This window comes from Thunnus albacares, chromosome 24 (genome assembly GCF_914725855.1).
Source record: "Thunnus albacares chromosome 24, fThuAlb1.1, whole genome shotgun sequence".
NCBI classification, from domain to species: Eukaryota; Metazoa; Chordata; class Actinopteri; order Scombriformes; family Scombridae; genus Thunnus; species Thunnus albacares.
In genome coordinates this window covers 5,658,032-5,685,971 of record NC_058129.1, presented here as the reverse complement: position 1 = coordinate 5,685,971, position 27,940 = coordinate 5,658,032, and the positions used below count along the sequence as shown (strand labels likewise).

The following is a 27,940-nucleotide window of genomic DNA, read 5'->3' as shown; positions in this document are numbered from 1 at the left end:
CCTGTGTGAGTGTGTGTGTGTGTGTTGAGTCACAGGGATTGAGGTTGACTTACATCACGCGGACCAATGTGGTAGTGTCTTTACCTTCAGAAAACTGTTACAGAACGCACATATCAGTGAAACCTCCACTCATTATCAATTTTAGACATTTTAATATAATTCAGTAATGAAGTATGATGTGTTTATTTGTTTTTGTTTCTTTTAAATCAAAAACTGAGTTCATTATTCAGTAGTAAAAGTAAACAGACAGACAGGTATTGGTGTTTTAAAGTTACTTTGGTCAATACATCAGGACAACACTGTTTTTTGTGCTTGTCACTTCCAAAAAAGTGCATTACATTGAATTTTTATAACTGTATTTGCAACTACTTATTCCCAAACGCTTTTTCCTTTCTATAGCCAGATTGACAGTATAATATGCAGGTTATTCTGGTCAGGTTTTCTGGTGTTGAGGTGTCAAGTCCGCCACTTACTGTCATGATGTGTTTGGTTGTTTATTGACCTTTTGGCTTGTAAAAGACATTAGCCTATAATCAAAGCAAGAGCCAACAACGGCAGACTTTGTTTACCTTTGACTCATCTGGGTTAGGGTTCGGATTAGTTACACTAACTATACTTAAATACTAAATATAGTCAGTTTCTGTTCATCTGAGACATTAAAGAGACATTAAGACTCTGAGCTCTCTGTGGAGGGGAAACAGGGGCTTGATTAAATGCATAATGTACTGCATGTGTGTACAGACTTTGCCTGTTTCCATCTCCTTCTGACGGTGACATTATGCCTTGCAAATTATGACAGGCATGCCTCCACAGCCTCCCTCACGATTGGCTGTTGCTCCAAATGAGACACCGCCTCCATGAGAGAGCAACTAGTCAGCAAACAGACCAAAGCCAGAGGGACCACCTAGACATACAGAGAGAAAATATAATCCATCTATCCATTCCTTCATTTATCTTCAGTCTTTTTGATCTTTATGCACATTCTATCCTCTTTACCTTGGTTGTGTTTCTGGCAGTGAGTGTGTGTGTGGTCATGTCAGAGGACGTTATGACCCCAGTCAACTTGTCCACTCGGTAGACGGCCTTCAGAAGTGCTTCCTCACATTGGGACTCAGGACGACCAGTCAGCTTCTGGCAGAAGGAGGAGACTGCCTCAGTTCACCTCCAAAACTATTAATGTTTACTGTAACACCCCACTAGTTCTTCTGTCTATGTGGGAGGAAGTTTAATTTCACACCCTCCAGGTCAGAGGTCAGACTTAAATACAGATCAGGAGCTTGTACTGTACATGTTGACGTGGTTTAATTTAGGTAACACTGCTTGGAAACAGTCTCAAGACAGAAAACCTTTTCCAAAGAAGTTACTTGTTTAATTTAATTAATCTTTATCTGGTTTATCTGGTCTATCTAGTGCTGGTTAGTTTCCGTGTGTTTCTCTGTGCAGAATATGGTGAAATCTGTTTGAACTCAGGAGACTCTAATGAATAAATATATTCATATATTTAAGACACATGCATATAGGACTTGTGTGGCTAAAATCATGTTTATGTTTCATTAAGAGTGTGATTTTATCTACCTGGAGTAAACGTGTGGCTCTGCGGTAGAGTTTGCTGTTGGTGACCTGCACGTCGATCATGTGGTTCTGGTAAATCTTCCCCTTTAAGACGTGAGCACCGGTGCTCACAGCGTTCAGCACCAGCTTAGTGGACAGCTCCCACTGCTGAGAGAGAGGCAGAATTGATTTTCTATCCTCTGCATTTACGTAAGATAGACTGAGAGGAAACAATGAAAACATTAAAAAAAATAAGCTGTCATCTAAAACAAGAACTTCAGAACACAAGAAATAAGAGAAACTGAAGATCAATAAAAACAAAATTAGTCTTGTAGCATTTAAACAGACAGACATTCCCTCTGTCGTGTGTGTTCATTTCTTTATAGCTCTGCAAAATGTACTATTGAAGGAGGGAGGAAAACAAAGAAAAAGAGAGTATAGGAGGCAAAACAGTCATTTATCATGCTCCAGTGAGGGGCTCAATCGATGTGTGTGTCCATGTGTGTGTGAGTGTGTTGTACCATGTGTAGTGAGCTCCTTGAAGTAGGTGACGGCCAAGCGATTTTTAGTGTGGATAAACACAATTTATTGATGTCATCCTGCAACAAAAACATCAATTAGGACTATTTTAGATAGATAGATAGATAGATAGATAGATAGATAGATAGATAGATAGATAGATAGATAGATAGATAGATAGATAGATAGATAGATAGATAGATAGATAGATAGATGGATGGATGGATGGATGGATGGATGGATAGATAGATAGATAGATAGATAGATAGATAGATAGATAGATAGATAGATAGATAGATAGATAACTGACTTGTAAAGCAGCAGCAGTGTCTCCGTCAACCTGATGATAAACTGCATGGAGGTTGGATGTCTTTTCTCTCACTCTGCGTGCCACCTTTGCCACTTCACTGACGTCATCTGTGGATGGAGAAAAGCCATCAAGACACGCACATTTGGACAGAATCCAAATATTAAGAAATGCTGTCTCACCTGAGTGTGTGTAGATAAGTAGAACGGTGTCCTGGTCATTGAGAGAGGGCAGGACTTGATGCAGAAAATCCTCATGTGCTATGCAAAACTCAGGACCCTAGAAGAAAAAAAAAACACGACAGTCATAGAAAACCTCCTTAAAGTAAATGTTTATGTAGCATTCCTGTGTGTGATAGTGTATGTATATGTGTGAGAGTTGTTAAAGTCTTAATAAGTAACTTTAACTTTGGTCATTTCTTATTAGGTTATGAATAATTTCATTTGAGGTTATTTGAGAAAAGATTTTCATCATATCGAAACCAATTTTTAATACTATTCATGGCCATTAAATGTATCTATAGTCATTAGTTACCACTCTATATAATAATTTGCATGGTCAGTGGTGGAGTCCACCATTAGAGCACTACATTAAAATCTAGTCCGGCACATTTTGAAGAGAGAATGTATTTGTGTTGGTACATGTAAAGTTGCAGAGATTTACACATTTTCATTATGTGATATAAATGGAAACCAATGGAGACTAAGACCAACCAGCTGTATAATAAGAAAGACTGAAGCAGATTCATTGAAAACAGACATGAAGTCCAACTGTGTTTCATAAAGCAGGTAGGATGTATTTTATACTAATCCTGTTCTGGGTTAATCTACAGGTCACACGCAGCAGAGACACATGTGTTATTACAAAATAAGCTGGATTTATTTCATTTTAATTGGATTTTACTGGATTTCAGACATTTTGATACTTTGTAAGGCTTTATAAGGGGTTTTTTTCAGAGTCCTGTAAGACGCACAGACAAATCTCCAGTTTCTGAGTCAGCTAGTGCTGACAGCACAACTGTAAAAGACATTCAGAGAAATGTTAAAGCTGCTGAACAATGTGAGATTTTTCATTGTTAAAGATTATGCAATGGTGCATTGTTTCAGATTCGAGTCTTTGTGTTTCTATTTGAAAGAATGACTTGTTCAAAAATCCTAATTAGCTTCTTTTGTTTAAATGCAGCATATGTCGACTCATAGATTTCCCCTCACATACCAGTGAAGTAAGCGGACCGTCATTGTTGTTCAGCTCTCTGTATCCTCCATTCACGAAACCTTGAATATCTTCGTAGGCTAACACACACACACACACACACACAAACAAAAGGATATATATCATCCAAATATAAAAGATGTGGCTCTTGCAGAATATTTTCTTAATCTGGTAAAATACATTTGTGATTATTAACCACTGGTCACCCTGAAAAACATGTTACTGTAATGTTGGTGAAAATGAAGCTGTGTTGTTTTGCTCACAACTAATACATCACACTCCTCTCACCTGCTCCGAACGTGGGGTTACACTCACTGGCGTCGATGAGGCCCAGCACAGCCAGAGAGCCCCAGCCCAGGTAACACACACGCCTCCCACAGCGTAAACTGAAACACATACAGAACCGAAGAACAAGTAAGTTAAAAATAGGTCATTGTTTTTACTATTTAACATATAAATGCAACTATATCATCTTAGGTGGCTGCAATACTGTCTGTATGATGAGCACTGTAGCACTAAATAATTGGAAGCTTTAGCAGCTGCTAATCCACCTGGAAAAATGTCATTATTCTGGGTTTCACTGCAGAATTTCTGAGACTGTTCCAGCTTGCAACAAATATACTTCTGAGCAATGTCGCTGCTGTAGATATTAATGTGTGTGTGCTGTCGAGGGTAGTATGCGTGGTAAATGTTCAGTTTAAGGTGATAATAGTCATTTTTACCACCATGTTTTTGTGATGATTTATGAATTAAGTCAGGTCTCTCCCTCACTGACAGCTAGGAAACCAGATAGCAGTCTGTTTGCCTTGTTAAATAAAATATCCAAGGTTAAAGTAAAAAGGTAAAACTGGATGTTTCACCTCTGCCCAGCTGCCTCCACCAGACCAGTTATCCCCTCACTCTGAGAGTACGTGATATCCAGAGTTTTCTCATATGCTCTCAAATGCTGCAGGATGCCCCTGTTGGAAAAAAACAAACACAAAGGACATAACTTCAAATATTTCAGTCATACAGGCAGGTACAATGTGTTTGGAGGACTAGTCATGGATGTATCTAAAGTGCATGTTGTATACGTATATATTCAGTAGTATCCAACAAAGCAATGACCTCTAGATGTCAGCAACACACAATGGAAATGCAGCTTCACAACAGAAAAACAAGAAGCTTCTGTACTGCTTTAGGTTAGTCAGCCATTATAGACATATAAAAGCTTTTGTGTTATCAGCTGGAAAAAAGGGAAACAGGGACATTTGAAGAAATGGTGTGTGGGTTTTAAGAATGTTACATGGTCTAGCATTGTACTGTCATCTACAGTCACATGATTGGGCATCACTGGTGCGGTTATGACGCTGTTAGGTTTAGAATAAATTGTAAAAAAAAAAAAAAGGAATAAAACAAAACAATATGATTTTATTCAAAGTACTGCTGTGGTGAACACGCAGATTTGGATGCACACTGGATGTATGTGCATGAGCAGCTCTCCGCCTTATCTAATGCAGCCATGCACGTGCAGCCACATGTGCCTTCTTCTCTCACTAGCAGTGTACTGAATGTTCCCATTAATGAGAGCAGAGACATTGATTCATGTGAATGTACAGCACTGACATTCCTGAATGCATAGATCACTAGTAATGTGAAAAGCCTGTCCACACCAGATACAAGTTTTTTAGGCTGATGGCTGTCAACACAAAGAAGCACTTAAGAAGCTGCATGTTGAACCTTTGGGTGCAGAGCTGCAGATTGAAGGTGCTATGAGGTTACTTCAGGTCATGACAGATCACCAACAGTGTTGTGTAAGATGAAGCACAGTGCTATTATAATCTTCGAGTCAGCCTACTGTCCTGATGTGTGAATCCTGTCTACATACCAGAACTGTATGTACTTTAGAGTCTATCAAATATATGTAAAGATCTGAGAACATTTTAGTATAATTATAGAAGGAAGCAAACATGACACATACTAGGTCACGTATTAATTGTCTGAGCTCTAGCAATTAGATTATAGTTCTGAATGTGGAAAACAGACTACATTTGCTGCTATCTATGTTTTATAATGTGATACTGTGTATTCTCATGTCTCCAAATGAATTGGATCTAGAAGTGTGACAGTTGTGCATTTTCATCTTTATTCTCTGTTTAGTTGTTCACTCATATGACAGTATTAAAAGAATTAGCTTGATATTTTGGGAAACACTTACTCACTTTTCTCAGAGTTAGATGTGAAGATCAATACCGCTCCCATATTTGTGCGCTAACTTGGGCGCAGACAGTTGGCTTAGCCTAGCTACAATAAAAACTGGAAGCAGAGGGGCACAGCTAGCCTGGCTCAGCCCAAAGTCAAAAGATATACCTACCAGCTCACTAATGAAGACACTGTATCTTCATTAGTGAGCTGTGTATATCTAATCTGTACATTCAATCCCTTTTTTATTTCCCCCTGCGTCCATTTCTTTATGCTAGCTAAGGTAAGCCAATCACCTCCTGACTGGTGCTTTATATTTAGCGTACAAACATTAATGTCATGTCTTCTTATTTCCCAAAATGTCAAACTTTTCTTTTAAAGGACCAGTGTGTAGGATTTAGAAGCATCTAGCGGTAAGGTTGCAGATTGCAATCAACTGAATACCCTCCCCCTCCTCTTCCAAGCATGTAGGAGAATCTACAATAGCTGTGAAACTCGCAAAAAACGAGAAAGACCCTCTCTAGAGCCAGTGTTTGGTTTGTCAGTTCTGGGCTACTGTAGAAACATGGCGGGCTCCGTGGAAGGGGGCCCGTTCCCTATGTAGATATAAAAGGCTCATTCTAAGGTAATGAAAACACAACAATTCTTATTTCCAGGTGATTATACACAAATTAACACATAATTATGAATATGATATTCCATTTCTGTCAGTGGATCCCCCTAAATCTTACACACTGGTCCTTTAAATATCATGAAATTACAGTGTAACCTGTTTCTTTAGCATTAAGAGCCTCAAGTCATATATGAGACACTGTGAGATGGTTCAACTATTACCAAAATATTTCATGAATTTTCAACAGTAGCAAACTAAAGAAATGCAGAGGCTTATTATATTAATTTACAATTAACTGACTGTGACAGCTTTTCAGTGCTTTTCACCATGCTTACTTGTGTGTGATGGGTGTGTGTGAGAAGGCAGCAGCATGAGCAGCGGACATGATAACCTCCAGGAGAATCTTAGTGGCACTGCCTCCTTTCATTCTGGAGGAGCCACTGATGCCTTCTGGCTGAACACAAACACACACACAGACACAGTTACTGGACAAAGTGTAGACACATGGCTCCCTTGTCTCTAGTTTTGAGACTTGACATAAATGCAGTGCAATTAAACAGTTAGTGATAAAGAGGAAAAGCATGTGTAGAGGTTCTTACCCCAACTGATGGGTTGATGAGGAAGGCCATCTGACTTTTGGAAAGCTCCTGCATCCTTTGTACCACACTGTGAAAAGTGAATGTGCAGCCTGGTATGGGCTCATCCCTACACACACAAATACATGTTTTTATGTTGAAAATAAACTTCTTTCAACCGCAAGCAAATTTCATCCCAAATTACCCTTCAGTTCAGGTTTTTTATCACTCTATACAAGCCACAATATTAAGGATATGGTACATGGTACATTAAGGATATGGATATGGTAACATACACACACACCTGGCCTGATGTGCAGGGTTGAAGCCAACGAGTACAGGAGTGTAGACCTCAGGGTGCTGCAGGCAGAGGTCCAGCTGACCTGCCACAAATGGAGCCTACAGGACCACGTATCAAACACACTCAAAAACAGCTAAAAAAAATCCCATCCTACACAGAATTCAGATTCTGACCAATCAGAGTGACTTACAGATAATCCACAGGAAATGCCAATGAACAAGACCCGCCTCTTCCCCTCACAGACCTGCAGAGCATCAAAAACATGCAGTGGTTAAATGCTGAAGTTTTGCCTAAAAAAAACTACAAAATTCACACACACTTTTCATCATGTTCCTGACCTTTTTCAGACTGAGCATGCCCAGTTTGGCGTCGTCTTCAGGAGCCTCTTGAGAGGAAAGCAGAGCTCTACAGCAAATAAGAGAAAAGAAAGACCATGTAACTTCTAAAAGAAGAAATAAGTCATTCTTCCTCCTACAAATGAAAATGTGAATTCATTAACAATAAAACATACTATTGCTCATTTCAATACGTTCAGAGGTTGTGCAGCTGCAGTCTTACAGTCTTACTTGGTCTGGTATTAGCAGTTGCTAACAATGGCTAACGTTAGCAAACATTAACATTAACTTTTGTTGTTTAGGAATTCTACTTTTCATTTGATAGAGGAAGATTATGTTTTTTCCTCTCAAAGATTACATAGTATAATAGAACTTGTTACAGCTAGTTACGTATTTTTAATAATATGAGGTGTAATCTTGTTCCTTGTAACAAAACAGCCCCGACATACCTGTCTCCTCCTGCAATGATGTATGAATAGACCGAACTCTGCTTCAGCTGCCTCAGTGCTCTGTTGAAACTTGACTAACAACACACACACACACACACATGAATACATAACACATGGAGTCATAAAACAATTGAGATTTTATCAAATGATTTCAAGATTTCATTAACTCTGCTAAAAATGAAATGATATTTTTGTGGGTTTCAAGAAAGATTATGTTGATTATGAGAGCAGATAACTTGAGCAGTGGTTGTGGTCTGTCTGGTGTGTGTCAGTGGACTTAGTCATGTGGGGAGCATTTCAGGACTTTACCGCGATAAGGAAAGCCAGTCGACCAGAAGTCCCACATCCGCTCAGTACAACAAGGCTGTCCTGAGGATCCTGTTAAAGAAACAGAAGACACACTTTCACCTCATGTCTGGCGAACCATCAAACAGACAGACAGACAGACAGACAGACAGAGGGAGGATACCTTGAGGATGAGCGCCACTCTCTCAGCGACCTCCATCATGGTTTTCACCACTTTGTCACTCAAAAGCCTCTAAAATGACATTCAAATGATTATTCTCTTATGTTTGTCCCAGTAAGTTGATTTCTACTCATTATCAAACATTTAGGTATATTTCATTTGACACAACATATTATGATTCCTGGTCTTTACCTGGTAAGTGGTTCCTGCCTCTTCCTGAAACATCTGGGTGTCACAGGCCTGTAACATCCTCACCATATGACTGGCTGAGGCTCTGTCGATGTCACGCGTCAGGGGGTTTGACTTCTCAGAAACAGGAAGTGACGGCTCATAATCTGGGGACTGAGAAACGTAAGATAATAATTTTAAGAATAATTCAAAATGTTGGCTGTATTCAAACACATCTACACTACAAGCTTCAGTGTAATAATGTCAAATGCAAATTAAAACTACAGACTTTCTTACTGAGTGTTAGATAAGAAGATCAACACCATATCAATCTTCTCATCTAATTCTCAGGAAGATATCCCTTTAACTTCCTCTTACCTCCCATTCACGCATAGTGGAGAGACCACAAGTCCAGTCTGATCCCGCCATTGTGCCTTTTCTGCCAAAAACAGTTTGTCACAAGAAACGTCCCTTTATGCAGTCTGCTTCCTTTTTGTCAGGTGCAGTGATTCAAAATGAAAACCATATCGTTCTCGGCTTTATCTGTAGAGACAAAGTTCACGTAAGGACCTTTGAGACTGGAGAGAGAAAAGAAATATATATTTCTCTGTCACACACCAACTCAGAGTTACAGTGTACGTGTGGATTAATCGCAAAGGTCATTTTTGCAACTATTTCATGGGAAACGAGAGAAATAAAGACATGTTTAAAAAAATCATCAGCTCTGGCAGCCTTGGTGCACGATAAATACAAACCTTTAACAGTGAAATGCAACATTTTCAAACATGCTTTTCAATCCTACAGTCCACAAAAGATCCAATTGATTGTCAGCAGTGAGAAAATAAATACACCCCGACAGATTGTGGAGTCTACAGTAATACGCGTCATCGCTTTCAGTGGACACTGTCAAACTGCTGCAGTGTGCCTCACTCCTCCAAACTCCCACTGCTGTCTCTCATCACTGCTGGCTAATTACTGTCAGTGACACAGCGGCGAGGACATTCTTCACTTCATGTTCCACCAACAAAGAAAAGACTAATATTACTTCCCCTCATTCTTCACAACTCCTGTCGCCTCTTCTCTTTTTTTTAAACCATGAAATGAATTTTCTGTAAAGGCCTGTGACTCTCTGTAGAGTGACGCATCTCTACTACTCATTACTGGCTCTCACTGATTATTAATAATATTTGACATCTGAAGTACAGTTATGTGTTAACCTCTTAATGAGTCAGTGCAACACCAGAGCTGTGTGTAGCGTTGTGTGTCAAAGATGTAGCTACTCCTGGGCTCTTTGCCTGCAGATGTGTCATAACTGTCTGCTTTTAAAGCAAAGTTGCTCACATTAGTAAAGAGTTGAGGCTCAGACGAGCTATGAAATTAACTACAGAGGTCCCGTTCCTCAAATGTCAGCCATTTTTAAAGCATCTTCAGCTTCAGGTTAACAATACACAAAGCAAGAAACTGCCTAAGAGCCCCAAAACTCCAGGGGCCCTTAAAGCTCCAGTCTTACTGTGTTGGAATGTCAGCTTGTCTTAAAAACTTTTTTCAGGCATTTAAACCAAAATCAAATCAGCTGAAGGAACTCAGGGAACTCAGAAGGAACTGATGCCTCAACTAACCTGAGTGATAATCTTTTCCCACAGTACAGATGGTGGAGAGGCAGAGATGCACAGGACATCATCACAGTTATTTTTTCTTGTTTATGATTGTGTGTGTTTTTTAACACAGCCTGCAGTACATTCAGACTTAAGTTGCTTGTTTTGCCTTTGCAGAAATCTGACAAACCATTTCAATGCTCCTCGAATGAGCCTCCTCCTCAGCCTCTGTGTCAGCCTGCTGCATTTTTCACAAACTGAACACACTGTCCTCACTGAATGATGCAGCAGCACACTGACCAACCGATGACAATGTATTTATACATAACTCAGTTGAAGGAGTTCAAGCTCTTTCTTTTGCCTCTCAGGAACCCTGTGACTTTGAAGTCACTGTTTTCAACCTGTTTTTATAGAAGCTGTTCATAAATAATAAATTCTTCTTGACTTGAGTTAACCCTTCTTCTGCTGCAGCGCTGCACATTGACCTTGGAACCAAACCATGAAAGGTCCTTTGATTTCAAAGTAGCTGCACACCCTCCATATCATTCTCAGCAGTGTTCCTACTTGTTGACAAATCGCAAGGAGCAAAAAAAGTTGAAAATCAAAAGTTTGAACAGACTTTCTCATTTAAGTGAATGGGAAAGTGTGTTCTAACTTTTGACTGGTATTGTATATCTCTTTCAGTCTGCCACTAGCTATGGAATCTAAAGGTGGAACACTTTGTGGATCGGTTTGTTATGGACAATGGGATTAACTTTTCATATGCAAGGCAGCATCTTTCAAGCCTCACTTGACACCTTCTTACTTAGTCCATCAGTAGACAAAAGAAGGGACAAACTCTCTTCTATTTGTCGAATTAAGCAATTCCTTCTTTTATCTTATATCAAGCAGGTTTAAGCATCAAGTTACGACATTTTGTTCTTTTAGCAGAACTGCAAGCTACACCACGTCAGTTTGTATGTGGCAATGTTTCCTTTTGCCTGACAGTTATAGTGTTAATGTAAATATCAAAGTGTAATGTGTTGTGACTTGTGAAAGGATTATGGTAGGCCAGTGGGCACTTGACCTTTAAGGGAAGACTGAAACAAATCTGTGCAATAAAAAAAAAAAAACACCCTGTTGATGAAGAACCACACTCAAAATCTTTTCACTGGTGTTTCCTTTTATTTCTGAGTATGTTTAAAAGATGCTTTCAAGAAAATAAAAAATAACTGATTATGGTTACGGTCTTATTTTTTTTGCATCTCATGAAATACATCTGCACCATCTACAAAAAAACTGTAGTTACAACATCACATAGTCAATAACGGCTTAGAAAAAAAAAAGTATCCCATCTTGCTTAGACATGTGCAGACAACTGGTCTCTCTCACTCTCACCGCTGCTGTACAGAGTGCAGCTGTGCCTGTTGAACATCACATTTCCTGAGGACAGGGATAGGCAACAATCTGACATGGAGCTCCAAGAGTCCGCTCTCTTCACCACCAACCGGGTTTCCAGTTTCACTCGTCCCTCCTGCGGGGTGCAAACGACAGCCTCCATTTCCACAGCCACATTTTTCATTATGAGGCTTCATTTTTGAACAGGCGAGGTCGCACTGCTATACAGAAGCAGATCAACCCTGGTGTTAGCGCAGGAGGCGGCTGTATTCGGAGAGGGCCGAGGACTTTTTTAACCCCATCCCAGATACGAGGTGCATAGTGAAACCTGTAAAACACAGCAAATTTATAACACAACTGTTCACCTTGATGAAACCACTGTGTTTTTAAGCTGCAGCTAACAATTATTTCATTATGTCCTACCCTCAAGTACTGCAACATATCCTTAAATCCTTAAAAACAACAGCTCCACAATCAACTACACTCATAAACTGAAACAAAGAATATTGTTTGCATTTCATATTCTCATAATAAGATAAGTAAAAACATATAACCTTTGTTGTAGACCTAAAAGCTTTGACTACGTGTCTTGAATTATTGTTTGTGTTCAATTAAGACAATTATAAAAAGAGTTTCATATCTGAGACAAGCTAACGTACCCTTTACCCAGAGGGCTTTGCCAGGATGATGGGGGTCTTCTGTCTGAGGGGGCCTGGTGGATCCTTGCTCCCATCTTCAACAGACAAATCAAAGTGACTTAAAGTGCAAAAGTTACACCAGCAGTCATCAACAGACTGATCAATAGAGTAGGTTTATGTGTTACCCTTTGTTCTCTCGGTTGGTATTCTTGGTCGCAGCTGGGTCCAGACAGGTTTTGCCCCGGAGGACCAGCATCCCTCTCACCCTGGCGTCACCTCCTCCTGCGTCCCGGTTTGTACGTCCTGGGCTGACTGTGGCCGGACTCTGACATGTCGCCGATAATAACGACACACTACAGCAGGACAAGAGATGTCAACGGTCAGCTGGCTGGTTCATGTTAGCAGAAGGGAGCTACAGATAATGTAACATGCACTGAAATATCTCCGAAACAAGAAATTTACTCTCAGCTAGCAACCGTGTGACAATGACTCTCATTGACATTTAAAGATATTTTAACTGCTGGTGGTAACATTTAAATTCAGCCTCCAGGGCTTAAAAAAATGAAGGTACATCACATTACGTTTTGTTTTCCGCTGGTGTACTTGTTACGTAACTTAGCGTTAACCGTTGCTGTGCAGCGTTGGAATGGTGAGAAGGGTCTATCTGCAGTCAGGCAGACCTACCTGACACACTCACTATACTACATGACACACACCCTGATGTTGTCCCTGTAACAACATGTTACAAGACACACACCCCTAACCCCTAATCCCAACCCTAACCATCTCACTGCTCATGCCTAAACCTAACAAAGTGGGTGTGTCATGTAGTAAAGTGTATCACGTAGATATTGTGAGTCTGCAGATAGACCTGCTTGGGAACGGTTGGCGAATTTTGACGCACTGGCAGCAACTCCATCCATGTGAAAGTGTGTTTGTTACATATCAAACGCATCTCATTGGGTCTGGTAGATGAAGTCGCTAGGAAACATCAGGTTGATACTGGTGGTAACACCACTTTAGAGACCATGCACGTAACCTCAACACACTTTATATTTTACTGTATGAAGGAAGAGGCCAATACTCGACATCGATATTCCTTCCATTTTTTTCTTGCTTAGTTCTGCTGCTTTTTGTTAACCTCAAAAGTAAATTGCTGTTAGTCACATCCTAGGATGTCAGCTTCCTTAAAGACATAGTTACATATATTCACTGTATGCAATATTGTTTAAGTGAGTAAGGAGTATCCTATTTTCCTTCCAATAAAAAACAAAGCTTGATTATAATTCAAGAGTGACCTTGTAAAACTCATTCTACTCATTGGTGTATTATACGAACTCTACTGTCTACAATTACAGTCCTCTGTCGAGATGAATAGAAGGACAGGTGCCCATCAAGGTTTGACACACATCAATTTAACAAAACCATCATGGACTTTTGTAACACAGAGTTTAGAGGATATATGGAGAGTCAAGAGGTATTACAGTACTCTTGGTTTAAATCAGATAGAACATGTAAGTCTATAATTGATTACTGGTTATTTACACATAATTTATCAGAGTCTGTCTCTGATTTATCAGTGGATATTGCCTCTTTAACAGAACACAGTCTAATATATTTGGAACAGAAACCAATTAATACTTGCAGAAATAACAACGATTTTTGGAAATTTTATTCAAATATATTGAAGGATGAAAATTACTGTCAGAACACCATAGTCTTTAAATGACCCTGAAATTCAATTATATGTACACAAATGGGAATTCTTTAAATATAAGGTTAGAAAATATTCAGTATCCTTTCGTAAAGAAAAAGCTCTTATGGCTAGAAAAGAGGAAAAAGATTTAATTTAGGAGAACACAAACTGTAATTAAAGTAATCCCACAGAGGAGTACAAACAGAATATTATGGATTTGCATAACAAGGTTGATGCCATCTTTGTCCCCAAAGCTACGGGTGCTTATATCCAATCAAAGGCTAAGTTGATTGAAGGAGAACAAAACACTTGCTATTTTAGCAAACTAGAAAAAAACGTCGAGAGAAATGCCATCAAAACATTGTTAACTGAAAATTAAGAATGCTCTGATCCCAAAACAATTACTAGTTAAATCTTCTCCTTCTATAGTCGTTTGTATGGAGCGTCATACTCTGATCATGACCTCTTAACATTTTTTGCACTGATTAAAGATAAGGTTCCCACAATTGATTGAGAGTTCAAAAATATCTATAATGCTCGAAGAGTTGGATAATAATTGTTTACACTTGGACAAATCCCCCATTAGATTATTTAGCCATTTTAAATTTACTCCAGTTGTTTAGCGGATCCTGAACGTTTTGTTTTCATTATTCTTCTTTCCTTTCCCTACATTTTGTTATTTGTTGTACAATTTAATTTATTTTTATATTATTTTATACTGGGACGTATATTTAGCCTACAGTAATGATTATAATGAAAAACTGTCTGGAACAGGTATAATCCATGTATTGTATGGATTCAATTCACTCAATAAAGTTGAACAACAAAAAAAGACTGAGTGAGTGAGTGAGTGAGTGAGTGATGAAGTTACACACCATTGGTCGCCTGAGTGTTGGAGTTTCCCCATTGGACGTTGCTCTTTTAAAATGAATCGGCGCGAATAGCTTTCTATTACGTCCTCGGGGGGCGTTTACAGCGGCTCCTCTCATTTACTGCAGCTGAGTCCTAATTTATGGCACACTAAGAACTGAATTCTTTGCTACTCTTGGATACTAAAGGCTGCTCGCACACTAACAAAGGAATGTTTTGCTGCTCTTGGACACTACTATCTGAGGACTAAAGACTTCTGAATTCATCGACCAGACCGTTTTGTCTGCCACTACGGTAAGTGAAATGCTTCATTAGCAGTGATGGTGAAGTAAATGTTACACGACTGTGCTTTAGCTTTCATGAACAATACGGCTGCAAGGTTACCGGAACATCTGGTCGGTTGATCGATATGCTCTTGTCCGACCAAATTCTCATTGGTCGGACAATCACTGTTGTTAGGAGTAGCTGGTAGACCTATATATGTTGTATATTATGTCAAGATTAAGAAGAACTGTCTGTGCTGACTTCAGCTAACAGCTAGCTCAGGCTAGCAGGCTAACGGCGTGTTAGCGTGCTAATAAGTCTCTAACATCTAATAAATCGCTAATAAACTTGCGGGGCTGCAGCTTACCTTCAGGCATCTCAGCGGAGAGTCGGTGCTCTGCAGCCTGGTGAGAAGCAGTTTGTTTCCAGAAAAACGGAACCTCCCGGTGTTTGTGTTGATCTGTGCTGTTAGCCGGTTAGCTTCTGCAGCGGATCTTCGCTATGTTGTGATTTGACGTAACTTCCTGTCAGACGTGTGACGCACAGCGCCGCCTGCAGGCTGGTTGGTCGGTCTTAAAGTTCTCAGGCAACATGCCTGATTTCAGGCATGGAGAAGTTTTAAATTCAATTTAACACTTAATTCAATACATATTACACATTTCATCCTGGACAACATTTCAGGTTCACAAATCTTTTACTTTCATTCCGATATAACTTAGTTATATTTGGTCATGTTTTCGTATGAAGCCGACTTGTTTTAGAGACAAGCACTTCCTTCCTCATTCTCACTTCATTCTCTCTGTTTAACAAGTATATTTGGTCATGTTTTCGTTTTTGATCCGCTCCCGTTTGTTCTGTTGTTTGTTACCATATTACGCTGTTAGTAATAGTGATGCGCGAGTCATGAACCATTTTTTTTACTAACAAGAAACCACCTAATGTTACTACACTAGTAGTACGTACTGATTTGGCCCAAATGTAGCATGTATGTAATATGCAGACAAAAGCAAAATCGGCAATATGCCAAAAATACCGGGATCTCCAATATACTCTCAGAACTTACATTGTTAAGAAATGAAACCAACTGGTCGTTCCATTGCAACATCAGCGCGCAGGAGCAGAGCTACGCCTTCGCCATTTTGGACTGAAAGCGTTTAATGTATCATCAAAGACCATAATAAGCCAGAAAAACCCCCTGCAAAGCGCCGTTTTCTTTCTATTCAATTGTCATATATTTAATGCATCTAACTAAATGGCCTGTGTTGAACAATGACAAAAATGTTATTAATATGCAACTATTTACTTACTTGCTTGCTTATTTATTTATTTAATTTATGAAAGAATCAAAGTAGAAATTTGTAAAACATTCATTCAGAATTTATTAAACAACAAAAACTTTCAAATCATGGGTTCAGATTTACAAATCCAAATAGGAAGACATAACATGACATAACATAACTTTTTGCCTCGCTTTAGAGGAGCAAAAAGTGAGCAATGGACATAAATGAAAGCTAGAAAAATCCAGCACTGTTGAGATTTTGAGAAACCAGGCAACCTTTTCCTGTCACTCCAAAATAGATGCACAATAGACATGACATGAAACAGGGCACAAAATTAGCACCAGCCACAAGACAAATGCTGGTAAAATATGCAAGTGGCCGGTAGATTTGCGTCACTCACCAGCGAAAAAAACAATGATAATCTAGTGAGTGGCTGGTAAAATTTGAACATACACAAGCCATTTGGCCAGTGAACAATGAAGTTAATTTTGCACCCTGCTATGAAAAACAGTATGAAGTGCATACTGCTTTCGTCGGTAGTATGAAGTAACCGAATACATTGCTCGTCTCCACTAACACATTCACCGACTTCCTGCCTGCTGCTAGTTAGCTAATGTGAAGACAAGACTTCCATTAGGTTGTCATTGGAAATATGAAGCAGCAGCAGGAAATGTTTTCATCAGCAGTAACTTAACACTTTACAAGCTTTTATTGAAAACAGCCATTATAGAGGTGACGAATAAATAATATATTAAGTAATTGTTGTCTTTAAATGGCTCACATAATAAATAAACCTAATAATAAAAACAATATAAATACTAAAAATCAGGTAAAATAAATAAATGTACTGCAACAGAGTTATTGGGTTGTTGTACAGAGTATACATAATCTTTTTCTTTTTTGTATGACAGATTATATGGATGAACTGTTGGACCTCGTCTGTGAGAAGGTTTTCCAGGACCCTGACCCACATGTAGATGAGCTGCTGAAGACCCCCGTTCCTGAGGATCTTTGCCCAGTTTGAAAGACCCGAGAGGCAGGAAATGATAGCCTGCCATGTTTTGAGGTTCAATCAAGAGAGTTCTGAACCCCACGTACCTTCCTTAAGCATCAGGAAATTCTGGATTCTGAATTCAAACTCTTGGGCCCAGAAAGCCCCAACACCAGTTTACAGCTTACACTAAATTACAATTGATTTGGTAGAGACAAACAAAAGCAATATAAAATGCCTATATATTTACTCAAGAAAACAAAGGAGGAAGAGGACCACGCAACAGATGATCTATATGATCAGTGTATTGAAAGTATGCAGAATGTGTGCAAGATCTGTCACAAGCAGTGTAGAAATTTGCTAATACACTTGCAGAAATCTAAAACGTGCCAAATCCATTTTGACATGGATTCTTTACGAAAACAAGCCAGGGAAAAACTAAAATCAAAACATTCTGAAGCTCAGGCTAATTATAGGCGACGGCAGTTACTGCAAGATCCGATTGCATTTAGACGAAAACATGCTATGGAGCAGGCTGCTACCAACCAAAAGAATATTAGAAAAGACCCTGTAGGAACGAGAGCCAAACATGCTAGAGTGCAGGCAGCTAGCAGACAAAGACAAATAGAAGAAGATCCCGTAGGAACAAGAGCCAAACATGCCAGAGTGCAGGCAGCTCGTGCTACAAGACAAAAATTTCTCACAACATTTCAAGAAGTGCCATTTCAAGAAGCTCCCTCTTTGACTTCTTCAGTCATATATCCGAGTCAGAACAGTGACAGCCTTGCTAATGAGGTGACTGCACAGCAAAGCACAGACTCAGTGCTCCGTGACGCAGAGTCAGAATCGCTGCATCGAGAAAGAATCCAGATGAGGCCTGCCACATCTCGAAATAACATGGAGTGTATAGTGTGTGAAGATGATAAAAATATTGACATAGAAAGTCCCCATGAAACTAGTCAGGCGAAGGCAGATGATTCAACGAGCTCTGACTCTGACGACGAGGATGAACCACACTCTAAACCCGCAGGCATGTGTCCAAATGATCTAGAATGGGAGAAGGCAGATGATTCAACGAGCTCTGACACTGACGACGAGGATGAAACGTACTCTAAACCTCCAGACGTGCGTGATGATCCAGAATATAATTCAGAATCGGATAGTGGCTCAGATTCAAGTGCAACTAACTGTTCCAGTGACTCTTCCAACAATCCACTCTCTAAAATAACCCCAAAAACCCTCCCTAAACTTGATAGTTCAGTTTGTTCTACATGTGGCAGAGGGCCATTTAGGTCACTTAAGCTCCATTTGCGACACTGTAGTCGTGTAATGATAAAATATCAGTGTTCACTGTGCAAGACGCTTCTCCCAACGGAGACGTCTCTTAAACAACACTACATGTCTTTGTATTCCTGTGAAATCTGTGGCCAGGTTTTCTTTGACGAGAACTTGTACGATGACCACCAGTGTCCCAAGGGGCGCAACTTGCCTTTCGTCTTCTTTTGCTCTGAGTCGATGCCAAAAGAATGTAAGAGATGCAGTGCTTTTTTTACCTGTGAGAAAACTTTGTTAAATCATGTCACTAGATTTCACGCGTCGGTGGTAAGCTCCAAGTTCCGTGTTATTACCAATCCATTTGCGCTGACTAATAAAAAGCTTTTATTACCACGTGTCACTAGCACAGCTGCCCAGTCAGCCACTAGTAGTTCTGGGCGCATCCTGGTCTACAGCACTGCTACATGTCAAAATCCCAATGCAGTCAGACAGGTTGTTAATGTAAAGCTCTCTGTCGGCCAAACCTATGCTGGGTCCCTGTCCACTGTTGTGAAGTCCAGCCCTTCCTCTCATACAACATCCTCCTCCCACACAAGCATACCCCAAGCCCAGATATGCATGACTTCTGCTGCTGCACCTGTCAGATCAGGTCAGCCGACCAACCAGCCTTCATGTCTTTCTGCGCCATTATTTCTCCCTCCCAGTGCTACTGACTCAACTCCAGCCACCCCAGTCGCTCACCCTGCCTCCCCACCAATTCCTACCATTATGGCCCTTTTTGAGAATGACAGCCGCAACGTGGCTTTGATGAAGCGTATGAACACAGACTGGCGTTCCAAGGCCTCTTACCCCTGCAGGCAGTGTGGCGCCATCTTACGGCAGCCCTCCTACATCATCAGCCACCGCTACCTCCACCGAGGCCACCGATCACACCGGTGCAAGTGCGGCCGAGCCTTTAAGCACCAGCTGCACCTCCTGCGACATTGTGTTCAGCATGCGGAGGCCATGAGCTACATCTGTGTCAGCTGTGGGGAGAGTTTCACAGGAGCAAAACTCTTAGCTGAGCACATGGAGGGAAAATCACGGAAGAAATCCAATTCTTCGGGAAAGTGTAAAATACCCTTTACATGTGACTGTGGACAACTGTTTTTTAGACCCTCTGCTTATATATGGCATCAACTTAAAAACAAGACAAAAACTAAACAATGGAAGAAGCCCTTGAAATGACAAAGTACTGTCACAACTCTGCTTTATCCATAGCTTGTACATGTTTTTTATACTTTAAAACAAAGAGTTTACTCAAAAGGGATCTGTTACATGCTGATTGTCCCAGGTTTTTTTTTTAATGTATTCTGTTACCAAATGACAAAAATAAAGCAAAATCACCCTTGCATTCAGTCTTAATGGCCTTTAATTATACGCATGTCCTGAATAGTTGTTAACATGATTTCACCATGTGCAAATGATACACAGTTAACAGTTAGAAATTCCTCTTTTGTTGTTCTACAACATACCAAAATGCAAATAAACCCACAATAAAGTTTTTTCAGAATTTTATTAAGCTAAAACACATCAAAACTCAAGTTTATCCTCCAGGGAAAGAGTTAGTCCACTTTGGAAAGCTTTCTCACTAAGTGCTTTCTTAACAATGAGGGTTTGGTGGCATTTGGGGGTTTCTGAGTCCTCTTGTTTTGTGTTTTTTCAGATATTGTTTAAGATGATTCAAATGTTAGGCTCCTATGTGAGATTGTAGAGATCTTGGTATTCAGGTTGAAAAGTAGCATATGATATTTTTATGATTGTTTTCATAATCTTTATGACTTAAATGTTAACAGTCCTAAATATTATGGAGTTTGCTAAATGCGTCTCCACTAGATGGAGCTGTTGGGTTGCTAAGAGAACAGCTGAGCCTACAAGGAACAGGTGTAGGTGCTGGATGCACTTTTGATTACAACCTCTAATGTAGATGTTAATCTATGAGTTTCAGTTGACATTAGTTAAAATCCAGATGAAATAAACATTTCTTCCCACAACACCTAAACTGATTTTTTCCCCACTTGTTTGAGTGTGAGAACACATTTCATTCATGATTCACTTGGGTTATAAGAAAACAGAAAGATGAGGAATTGTTATTGTTTTACAGACAAATTCTTTTTAAGACTGGTAACCATTAAACCTGCTAATGAAAAAGAGGATTTACAAGAGGGTTTTATAAAACTGATTAGACTAACAGTGTACAATATTGCATGAGGTTTAAAATAAAATCAACAAAACTTGATGGAGTCCATCAATAAAACCTTACAATTAGCAGTTAAGAGAGTAAGTCCTGGAACATTTGACAGCGTGGATTACAAGTCTCTCCATAGATCTTGTTTGAGAATAATTCGATTTTTTTGTGCACAGTCACACAAGTGCTGAAAGCACAACAGATCTGTCAGTCTTCCACTGTTAAGTCTCATTCTATCCGTATAATTTTACAGCCATGAGTCATCGTGCAGTGCACTCAGCACCAGGCCAGAAGATGAGCTAGTCTTCCAAGTGGTCTAGAGCAGCTCTGGGTGGAGAGGGTTACCATCTCATTTTCATGGATACTGTAGAAAAATACACTGAAGACCATTCACTTTTTTTCAACAAATCTGTAAAGCCATGTCAACTGTAAAAACAACAGCAAAAAAATACTTCATCATCTGCATGTGTTAATTAATTGTTAATTAGCCATGCAATGCAAATGAAGAAATTTTTGTATTCATGGAGGGAAAACACAGGGGGGTCAAACTAAATCTATATTACTGTATGCTGTGCAAGCACTTTTCAATGTATGGATCTTTCTGCTGGACTTTAGAGGCGGTGCAGGTTTGTAGAGTTACTGACACTTTGTTTCAATTTAAATATGTGACAGTTTCAAGCCAATTCATTGGGGTATTTCTTGAAACAACTCTACAAAGACAACTTTTAAAGCCCCTTTAGCAACTTTATTTAAAAATGTCAGCCAATAGCAACAAATCTAGTGACTTTTTAGGCAGACATCAGCTTGGAGAGAGTCACAAACACCACTCAGACAATATGGAGTCCTTCATGCTCACCGTGGCTGTGGCTCAGCTGCATTCAGTCAGTAAGACAGAGCAGCACATTCAATATACTGCAGCACAGTCAGACTGGAAGAGGTAACTCACTAACTGCAAAGTGATTGTGGCATTCTACATTTGCACTGTGGAAAAAATAGGCTTGTTTTCCATATAAATCGATCAAGAAAAAAAAGCATTTTAAAATGCACCTTAAAGCCTCTCGCTGGGTAACGTCTTCATCTTGGGTTTATTCCACATGGAAAACTTTTCTGGGTCTATGAATTCCTGACACAAATAAATCCTGAGACATTTTATGGAGATTTTTTAATAAGCATTTAACATGTCTGAACACCTACAGTAGTGATAAGTAGTGAGTGTTTTTAAGGGGGATCTTGTCATCTGATTTGGCATTTACCTTTCCAATGGAATATGTGCAAAATATTCCAGTGACAGCTGTAGTTTACTTTAGGGAGGTCCACCATCTTACTGGTGTAATCTCTCAATTTTCTCTTAGGTGTAAATGCTGAAATCTGTTGAGAACAAGGTTTGATAGATCACGGTTAAATAGATTCACAGTAATTAAATGTGCTGTTGCGAGACTGTTTGATAAAAAAAGAGAAATATAATGTTAGTATGTGTATAATTCAGGGTTTACATGCTCTAATAATAATTCTGAAGTTGTGTTTGTTAAAAACCTATGAAATATTTCAAGAAGCTTCAATATTTTGATCGATTTTGATTAAATGGATGAAACCAGAAGTACCAAAGAAATACAGAAACCAATATAGCAATCAAGCAGCCAGTCTGAAGACACAACAGGCATCACAGAGATGGACGTAGCACTGCGTGGCCTCATTATGGTCTGCTGTTTAATCCCAAGGTGTGGAGGTGCCTCCCACTCTAATTTTTCACTGTGTATTTATTTCCAGTGGTTCTGCCTGGTGTAAAGCAGGAAGTAAAATCCCTCTACCCAGGCAAACACACATGCACACATAATCCTGTTGTCAGGATAATGAGCCATACAATAACACTTCTGGACTTCCTGTCTTGTGTAATCCACTTGTTCTTGGAAGAGGAGCTCAATAACAAGAAAGAAACAACTCAAACGGGAAAACAAATGTATAAAGGTGGTTCTTCATTGTAATGGTTCCCATGTTCTCTGGACGGGTTTTTCAGAACAAGATGTACAATATGTTGTGGATTAATATCAAACTATACTGTAAATAGTTAAAAAGGGGTTATTATTATACCCTTGTTTGCATAATTAGTCATCTAAATTAGCCATGAAAAACTGTGTCTCTGTGGTTAAGCAAGTTCATTAAGTTAATGACCTGTAAAATACATATGTAAGTCACATAAACCACCACTCACTTTTACATCCCTCGTCCTGACAAAAACGCACAGACATCCTGCCTGAAGGTATCAATTTACACAACAAATCAAATCAAATGACCAAATAGCAATTTTATATTGTTTTGCAAACAAGAATAAGGCTTTGCACCTCCCATTGTCCCTTAAACCCCTGGCATTAAGAGAAACAAAAGACAGACAGATTGAACTATTAATATCTAGACAATAAGTCACCAGGAACTATTGCAAAAAGCACCAAGAACTGCACCATTTACAGTCACAACTATGTGAATATTAAAGCAAAAATTAGGTAGAATTTAAGCCCCTTTAGTATAAATGACCATAAAAATAAAGATGAAATTTAGAAAGATAAATGTATTGGACTTTTACCCCCGCTAGAGAAGAGTGTAATATCCCTCTTTTTACTCTCATGCGCTGAAAAAGGGACTGTAATTAAGGAGACCCATAAAACTATGCAACATCTTTAAAGCCATTTAAAACTCTCCTTTCATGAAAAAATGTGTTCCATTCTTGAGCTTGTATCTCCAAACTGGAGAAAATGTCAATCTACTTAGGTTAAGTCAACTAAAAGAGTCCAAATGCACGAGTCTGTTAACATAACTCAAATGCACAATGGAAAAAGTCATTCAACTCAGGTCATCTTCAATTTATTCATTAGAATATTCAATTTAAGTGCATTCAATGTAGAAACAAATAAAACAAAAAAGTGGTTTTGTCTTTCCATTACATGAAATGCAAGGATTAACTACAGTATTTTAGCTGATCATCTATTATTCTTTGCCTTCATATTGGTTTCCATATTATGAGGTTGGAGGGAAAATGAAACCGCCTCCTGCCATGAAGAAAGCCACCTTTCCCTCCTTTCAGGCTGCTTCCACCGCCGGCCACAGCTTCTTCTGATTTTCTCTGTCGATTTTGCAGAGGTCCTCAGGAAAGCACAGGCCTTTATCACTCAAGTAGTGAGAGTTTCTGGCTGCCACCCAGACCACCACTCTGTGAACCCGGGATGAGAACTGGATAGTAATACTTCTGGGCCCATTTGCATTCTTTGCACCAAGGCAGTGGACTGTCAACCACTTCTGGTAGGTGCTTCTTATCCTCTGGTAAAATAGCCTGGGATATTTTGATCACTTCCATTCACACCTGCTGGTTCAATTTCAGTTCAATTCAATATGCTTTACTGGCATGAATGTGATAAAGACAGTATTGCAAAAGGATCCAGTAGCTTAATAATGTAATTAAAAAGAAAAAGAAAAAGGAACAATTCATAAAATCAAGAAAATAGCAGAAAATAATGAACACTCTTTTATGTGTGTGTGTGTGTGTTTGTTCGAAGAGCAAGGAATTCTAAATGATCAATAATTGAAGTCTTTAAAGAGTTATAATAACAATATTATATATAGCAACATATATATAACCAAGTTACAACAGCAAAATGTAATCATTAATTATTTACAAATCAAATAATATATATTACTCAGGTTTCAATAGATAAATTACAGGCCTAAAAAACAGGTTGACTGATATATACATAAAAAAGAATAAATAATTAAAAATTAAGCAATTAAAAAAGTCAATACAGAATTGTGTTTCTCAGGATGTAATCATCTCACATTTGGGCGTTTCCCCAAGTAAATATGGGAGTTTCTCTATGTCTGTTATGTTTTCAAAGTCAGGGTGTATATTTATTATGCTGGGAAAATGTTTATTTGTCAGAGCCTGGTATTTGGGAGCAGAGTCTCTCCTCCTCTGGCAGCCAGCTCTGTCTATGCCAACTCTTCTCTACAGCAAGGCTGTGCTTTTCTTAAATTTTCTTTTTACTGTGGTCAGATGTGTAATGTGAAGTCTATTTTTTGGGTCAGATAACATTTTAATTTACTCTGTGTTTTAGGTGTTTCCTTCCAATATGTGATATAGTTTTCTTTCTGTAGGTTGATAATTTGGTTTGGTGTTGGGGTCCGGGGCATGTTAGGTTGTCTGGACCGAGCCTCAGGACCAGCTGGCTGAGGGGACTCTTCTCTGGCTGTAGCTCTTGGCAGATTAGTGCTGTGTGATTGCATGTCTGAGAGTCACTAGTTTTTAGGTGATGTGTTTGCATTTTCAAGATGAGGGGGTATTGACTGTGTTCTGCTCTACAGGCATCGTTTGTTGTCTTTCGCTAAATTAATTAATTTTGGTCCTCAGATTTCACTGCCATATAGAATTATCTGTTCTAATACAAATTGGAATTTTTTAGCCAGATTTTAATTGGAATATCAAATTTAGTATTTCTTCTAATTGCATAGAAAGCTCTCCTTGCTTTGTCTCTCAGATTTTTCACAGCCAAGCTGAAGCTTCCTGTGGAGCTCATGTTGAGGCCAACATATGTGTAGTTTTTGTCTGTTGTGATTTAGTGGAGTCCAAATAGAAATTGTGTGTGTTTTCCTGACTTCTGAACTGAAAAATTACATTATTGTTAGTACAGAATTCTCTATCTTCTATGGTACGCCATTGAGCCAAAGGTTCGCGCAGAGTGCAGCACAGAGAGTACCTCTCCAAATCTGTGATTCCAAGATGGCAGTGCTCTTTTTCTCTTCCTGGTAAAGCTGTTCAAACTGAGTAACTTTTCCTTTCATGGAGTTGATTTCCTCACAGATGGACTGGACTCCACTATTTCAGTTTTGTTGTCTTGAATCCAACTTGTTGGACTGAGTGCTGATCAGCTGAACAAGTGTGGAAACAAAGTCGGGAGGTTGCTGGTTTCAGGTTTTCCCCTCTTGTTTGGAGGTGGTTTGCTTGGTGTAATCAGCAGATTGGCAAACTCTTCTTCATCCATCACACTGATTTTCAGTTCATCTCTTGCAGTATAATCAAGACAGTTGTACATTAGGACATTACAGCTAACTTCAGTACTGCTGCTTGCCAGAGGTGACGTATTGTTAGCTAAACTTGCTGCGTTGCACATGGTCTTTGTCTTTTCACAACATTTTTACCTCTTGTCAAAGCCCGAACTCGACATTTTGGAGCAGGAGTCACATTTTTCCACCAATTAACAAAGTTTAAGTTTATAACCAATGTCTGTTAGAGGCAAGCTATCTGTAATTACGTTTTCACTAATAATGTTAAAATTGGCAGCAGAGCTTGGTTCAAACATGGATGTATAAAGAGAAGTGGATACAGGAACAGTGTCGGGCTTTGAAGCAAATTTGACACAATGGCCAAACTGTGCAATTATGTCATATCAGTCACACTGGCCCAAAAAGACTTTCTTCCATAAACTTACATTGTGAAAGAGACGTCTGTAATTTTTTTGAGTGTAACAATCCCTGCGGATCAGGGATTGTTTAAGAATTTGATCCATAAGGTCCGATAACATTTGGAATGTCTAATAGAGCCACTGAGCATCTTTCATAGGAATGAACAGGGCCTCCAACGCTGTATTCAGTTCTGTTTTTACATCCATGGGTTCAAAGGCCCAATCCAAATGTCCACACTCACGGACTTTGCTACTGCTAAGTGTGCGAGGGCTTAGGGCTGTTCCACTGTCAAATCATCAAGTGCATGAGGGCTCTCTCGCAGACTTTTTGAGCTCTTTACGCACACTTTCTGTAAGTCCACATTTCTGCAGACGTGGCTGATGAAATTACCCACACTTCATAGTGCTGTGACATTAAATACGGGGTTACAAGGGGAAGCCCAAAAGCGTAAAAAAAAAGATTATATACCATTTCGAGACCTTGCAGTCTCTCATACTCGACACTTACATGGTGACATCAATTAAGTCCGTGAGGGTTCAGGATTTAGGCCTTAGGGGGGCATTTGGATTGATCCATAGAGTTTGTTCACAGCACCATCTTGCCCAAATATATCTAGCCGCAGCACAAACGTTCAGTATCTACACAACACACCCACTTTACTACATGACACACCCACTTGGTTAGATTTAGGCATGACGAGGGAGATGGTTAGGGTTAGAGTTAGGGTTAGGGTTAGGGTTAGGGGTCAAGGGGTGTGTGTCATGTAACATGCAGTCAGGGTCACAACATCAGAGGGGGTGTGTCATAGTAAAGTGGGTGTGTCGTGTAGGGTTAGGGTGAGTCTACAAGACTGCAGCTAGACCCTTCTCCATCTTGAATGCCTCACCGACTCGCATGTCCCGCCTCCCTGACTCGCACTTCCCACCTACCCAACTCTCTTCCTGTCCTTCAGCAGCACAGCCACAGTTGTCATGACAACAGAGTGGCTAATCTCCAGTGGACACAGAGAGAGAGAGAGAGAGAGAGAGAGAAAGTGCAACTGCTTGCAGAGAAACGTGCTTCTGAGGAAGAGCAAGACTGCATGAGTGTGTGATAAAGAAATGCATTGCATGCTTGCATGTCCCAGAGTGAGTGTGTGTGTGAGTAAGAGAAATAAATTAAGCATATGTGTGTGTGTGAGTGTGTGTGAGATAGAGAGATGACGGGTGAGTGGGCACATGTGTGTGATATAGCCTGTGTATGCATTTACATTAGACATCAATTTGATGACATTATTGGCTACATTTTTAATTAGACATATTAATATTAAAGCAGAGTACAGAAATGCCATTTAAAATGTGTATGTTTGCATGATGGAAACATGTCTTCCTCTCTTTCACTCACATTCTCTCCATCCCTCCACTAATTCCTTAATCCATTCATCCCTCCTCTGTTTTTCTTGTGGGCATTGCTTCCCTCCTCCAACCTCTGAATCCATCCCTCTCCTTCATTTTCCCTTCTCCTGACCTTCACCATTTTTTAAAAAAATTCCTCATTCATTTCACCATCATTCTTCCATCTCTTTCAAACTCCTAAATTAAATCCATCCTGCCTCTTTTTCATAGC

At 39.5% G+C, this 27,940-nt stretch overlaps 3 protein-coding genes across 5 annotated transcripts in view; 1 reads left to right on the top strand and 2 right to left on the bottom strand.

Annotated features, from left to right (window-relative positions):
* The window catches only part of c24h8orf74 (chromosome 24 C8orf74 homolog), a 29,034-nt gene extending 28,192 nt beyond the window's left edge, over nt 1-842 (bottom strand). Inside the window, exon 1 of the mRNA XM_044344483.1 lies at nt 744-842. Coding sequence (XP_044200418.1) covers nt 744-758 — 15 coding nt within the window. The 5' untranslated portion in view covers nt 759-842. The remainder of the gene's footprint in view (nt 1-743) is intronic.
* On the bottom strand, nt 190-16,422 carry gckr (glucokinase (hexokinase 4) regulator). 3 transcript variants are annotated; one of them, XM_044344477.1, is made up of 20 exons: nt 16,181-16,422; nt 9,056-9,220; nt 8,702-8,851; nt 8,513-8,581; nt 8,353-8,421; nt 8,044-8,117; nt 7,598-7,664; nt 7,450-7,503; nt 7,263-7,357; nt 6,983-7,088; nt 6,719-6,837; nt 4,450-4,548; nt 3,878-3,975; nt 3,593-3,669; nt 2,560-2,656; nt 2,381-2,487; nt 2,073-2,150; nt 1,576-1,716; nt 997-1,131; nt 190-904 (listed from the first exon to the last, which is right to left on the bottom strand). In XM_044344477.1, exons 2-20 carry the CDS (start codon nt 9,104-9,106, stop codon nt 791-793), a joined length of 1,800 nt encoding a protein of 599 aa, XP_044200412.1. In that variant the 5' UTR covers nt 9,107-9,220; nt 16,181-16,422; the 3' UTR covers nt 190-790. The 3 variants fall into 3 exon arrangements, with proteins under 3 accessions (XP_044200412.1, XP_044200410.1, XP_044200411.1); XM_044344475.1 differs by having other exon boundaries at nt 1,576-1,719; nt 16,181-16,418; XM_044344476.1 differs by having other exon boundaries at nt 1,576-1,719; nt 9,056-9,116; nt 16,181-16,418.
* Nucleotides 14,719-20,056, top strand: LOC122976173 (zinc finger protein 16-like). Its single transcript, XM_044344474.1, has 2 exons — nt 14,719-15,147; nt 17,309-20,056. The coding sequence occupies exon 2, from the start codon at nt 17,623-17,625 to the stop codon at nt 19,888-19,890; it is 2,268 nt and encodes a 755-aa protein (XP_044200409.1). The 5' UTR covers nt 14,719-15,147; nt 17,309-17,622; the 3' UTR covers nt 19,891-20,056.
* Nucleotides 20,057-27,940: the final 7,884 nt, after the last annotated feature.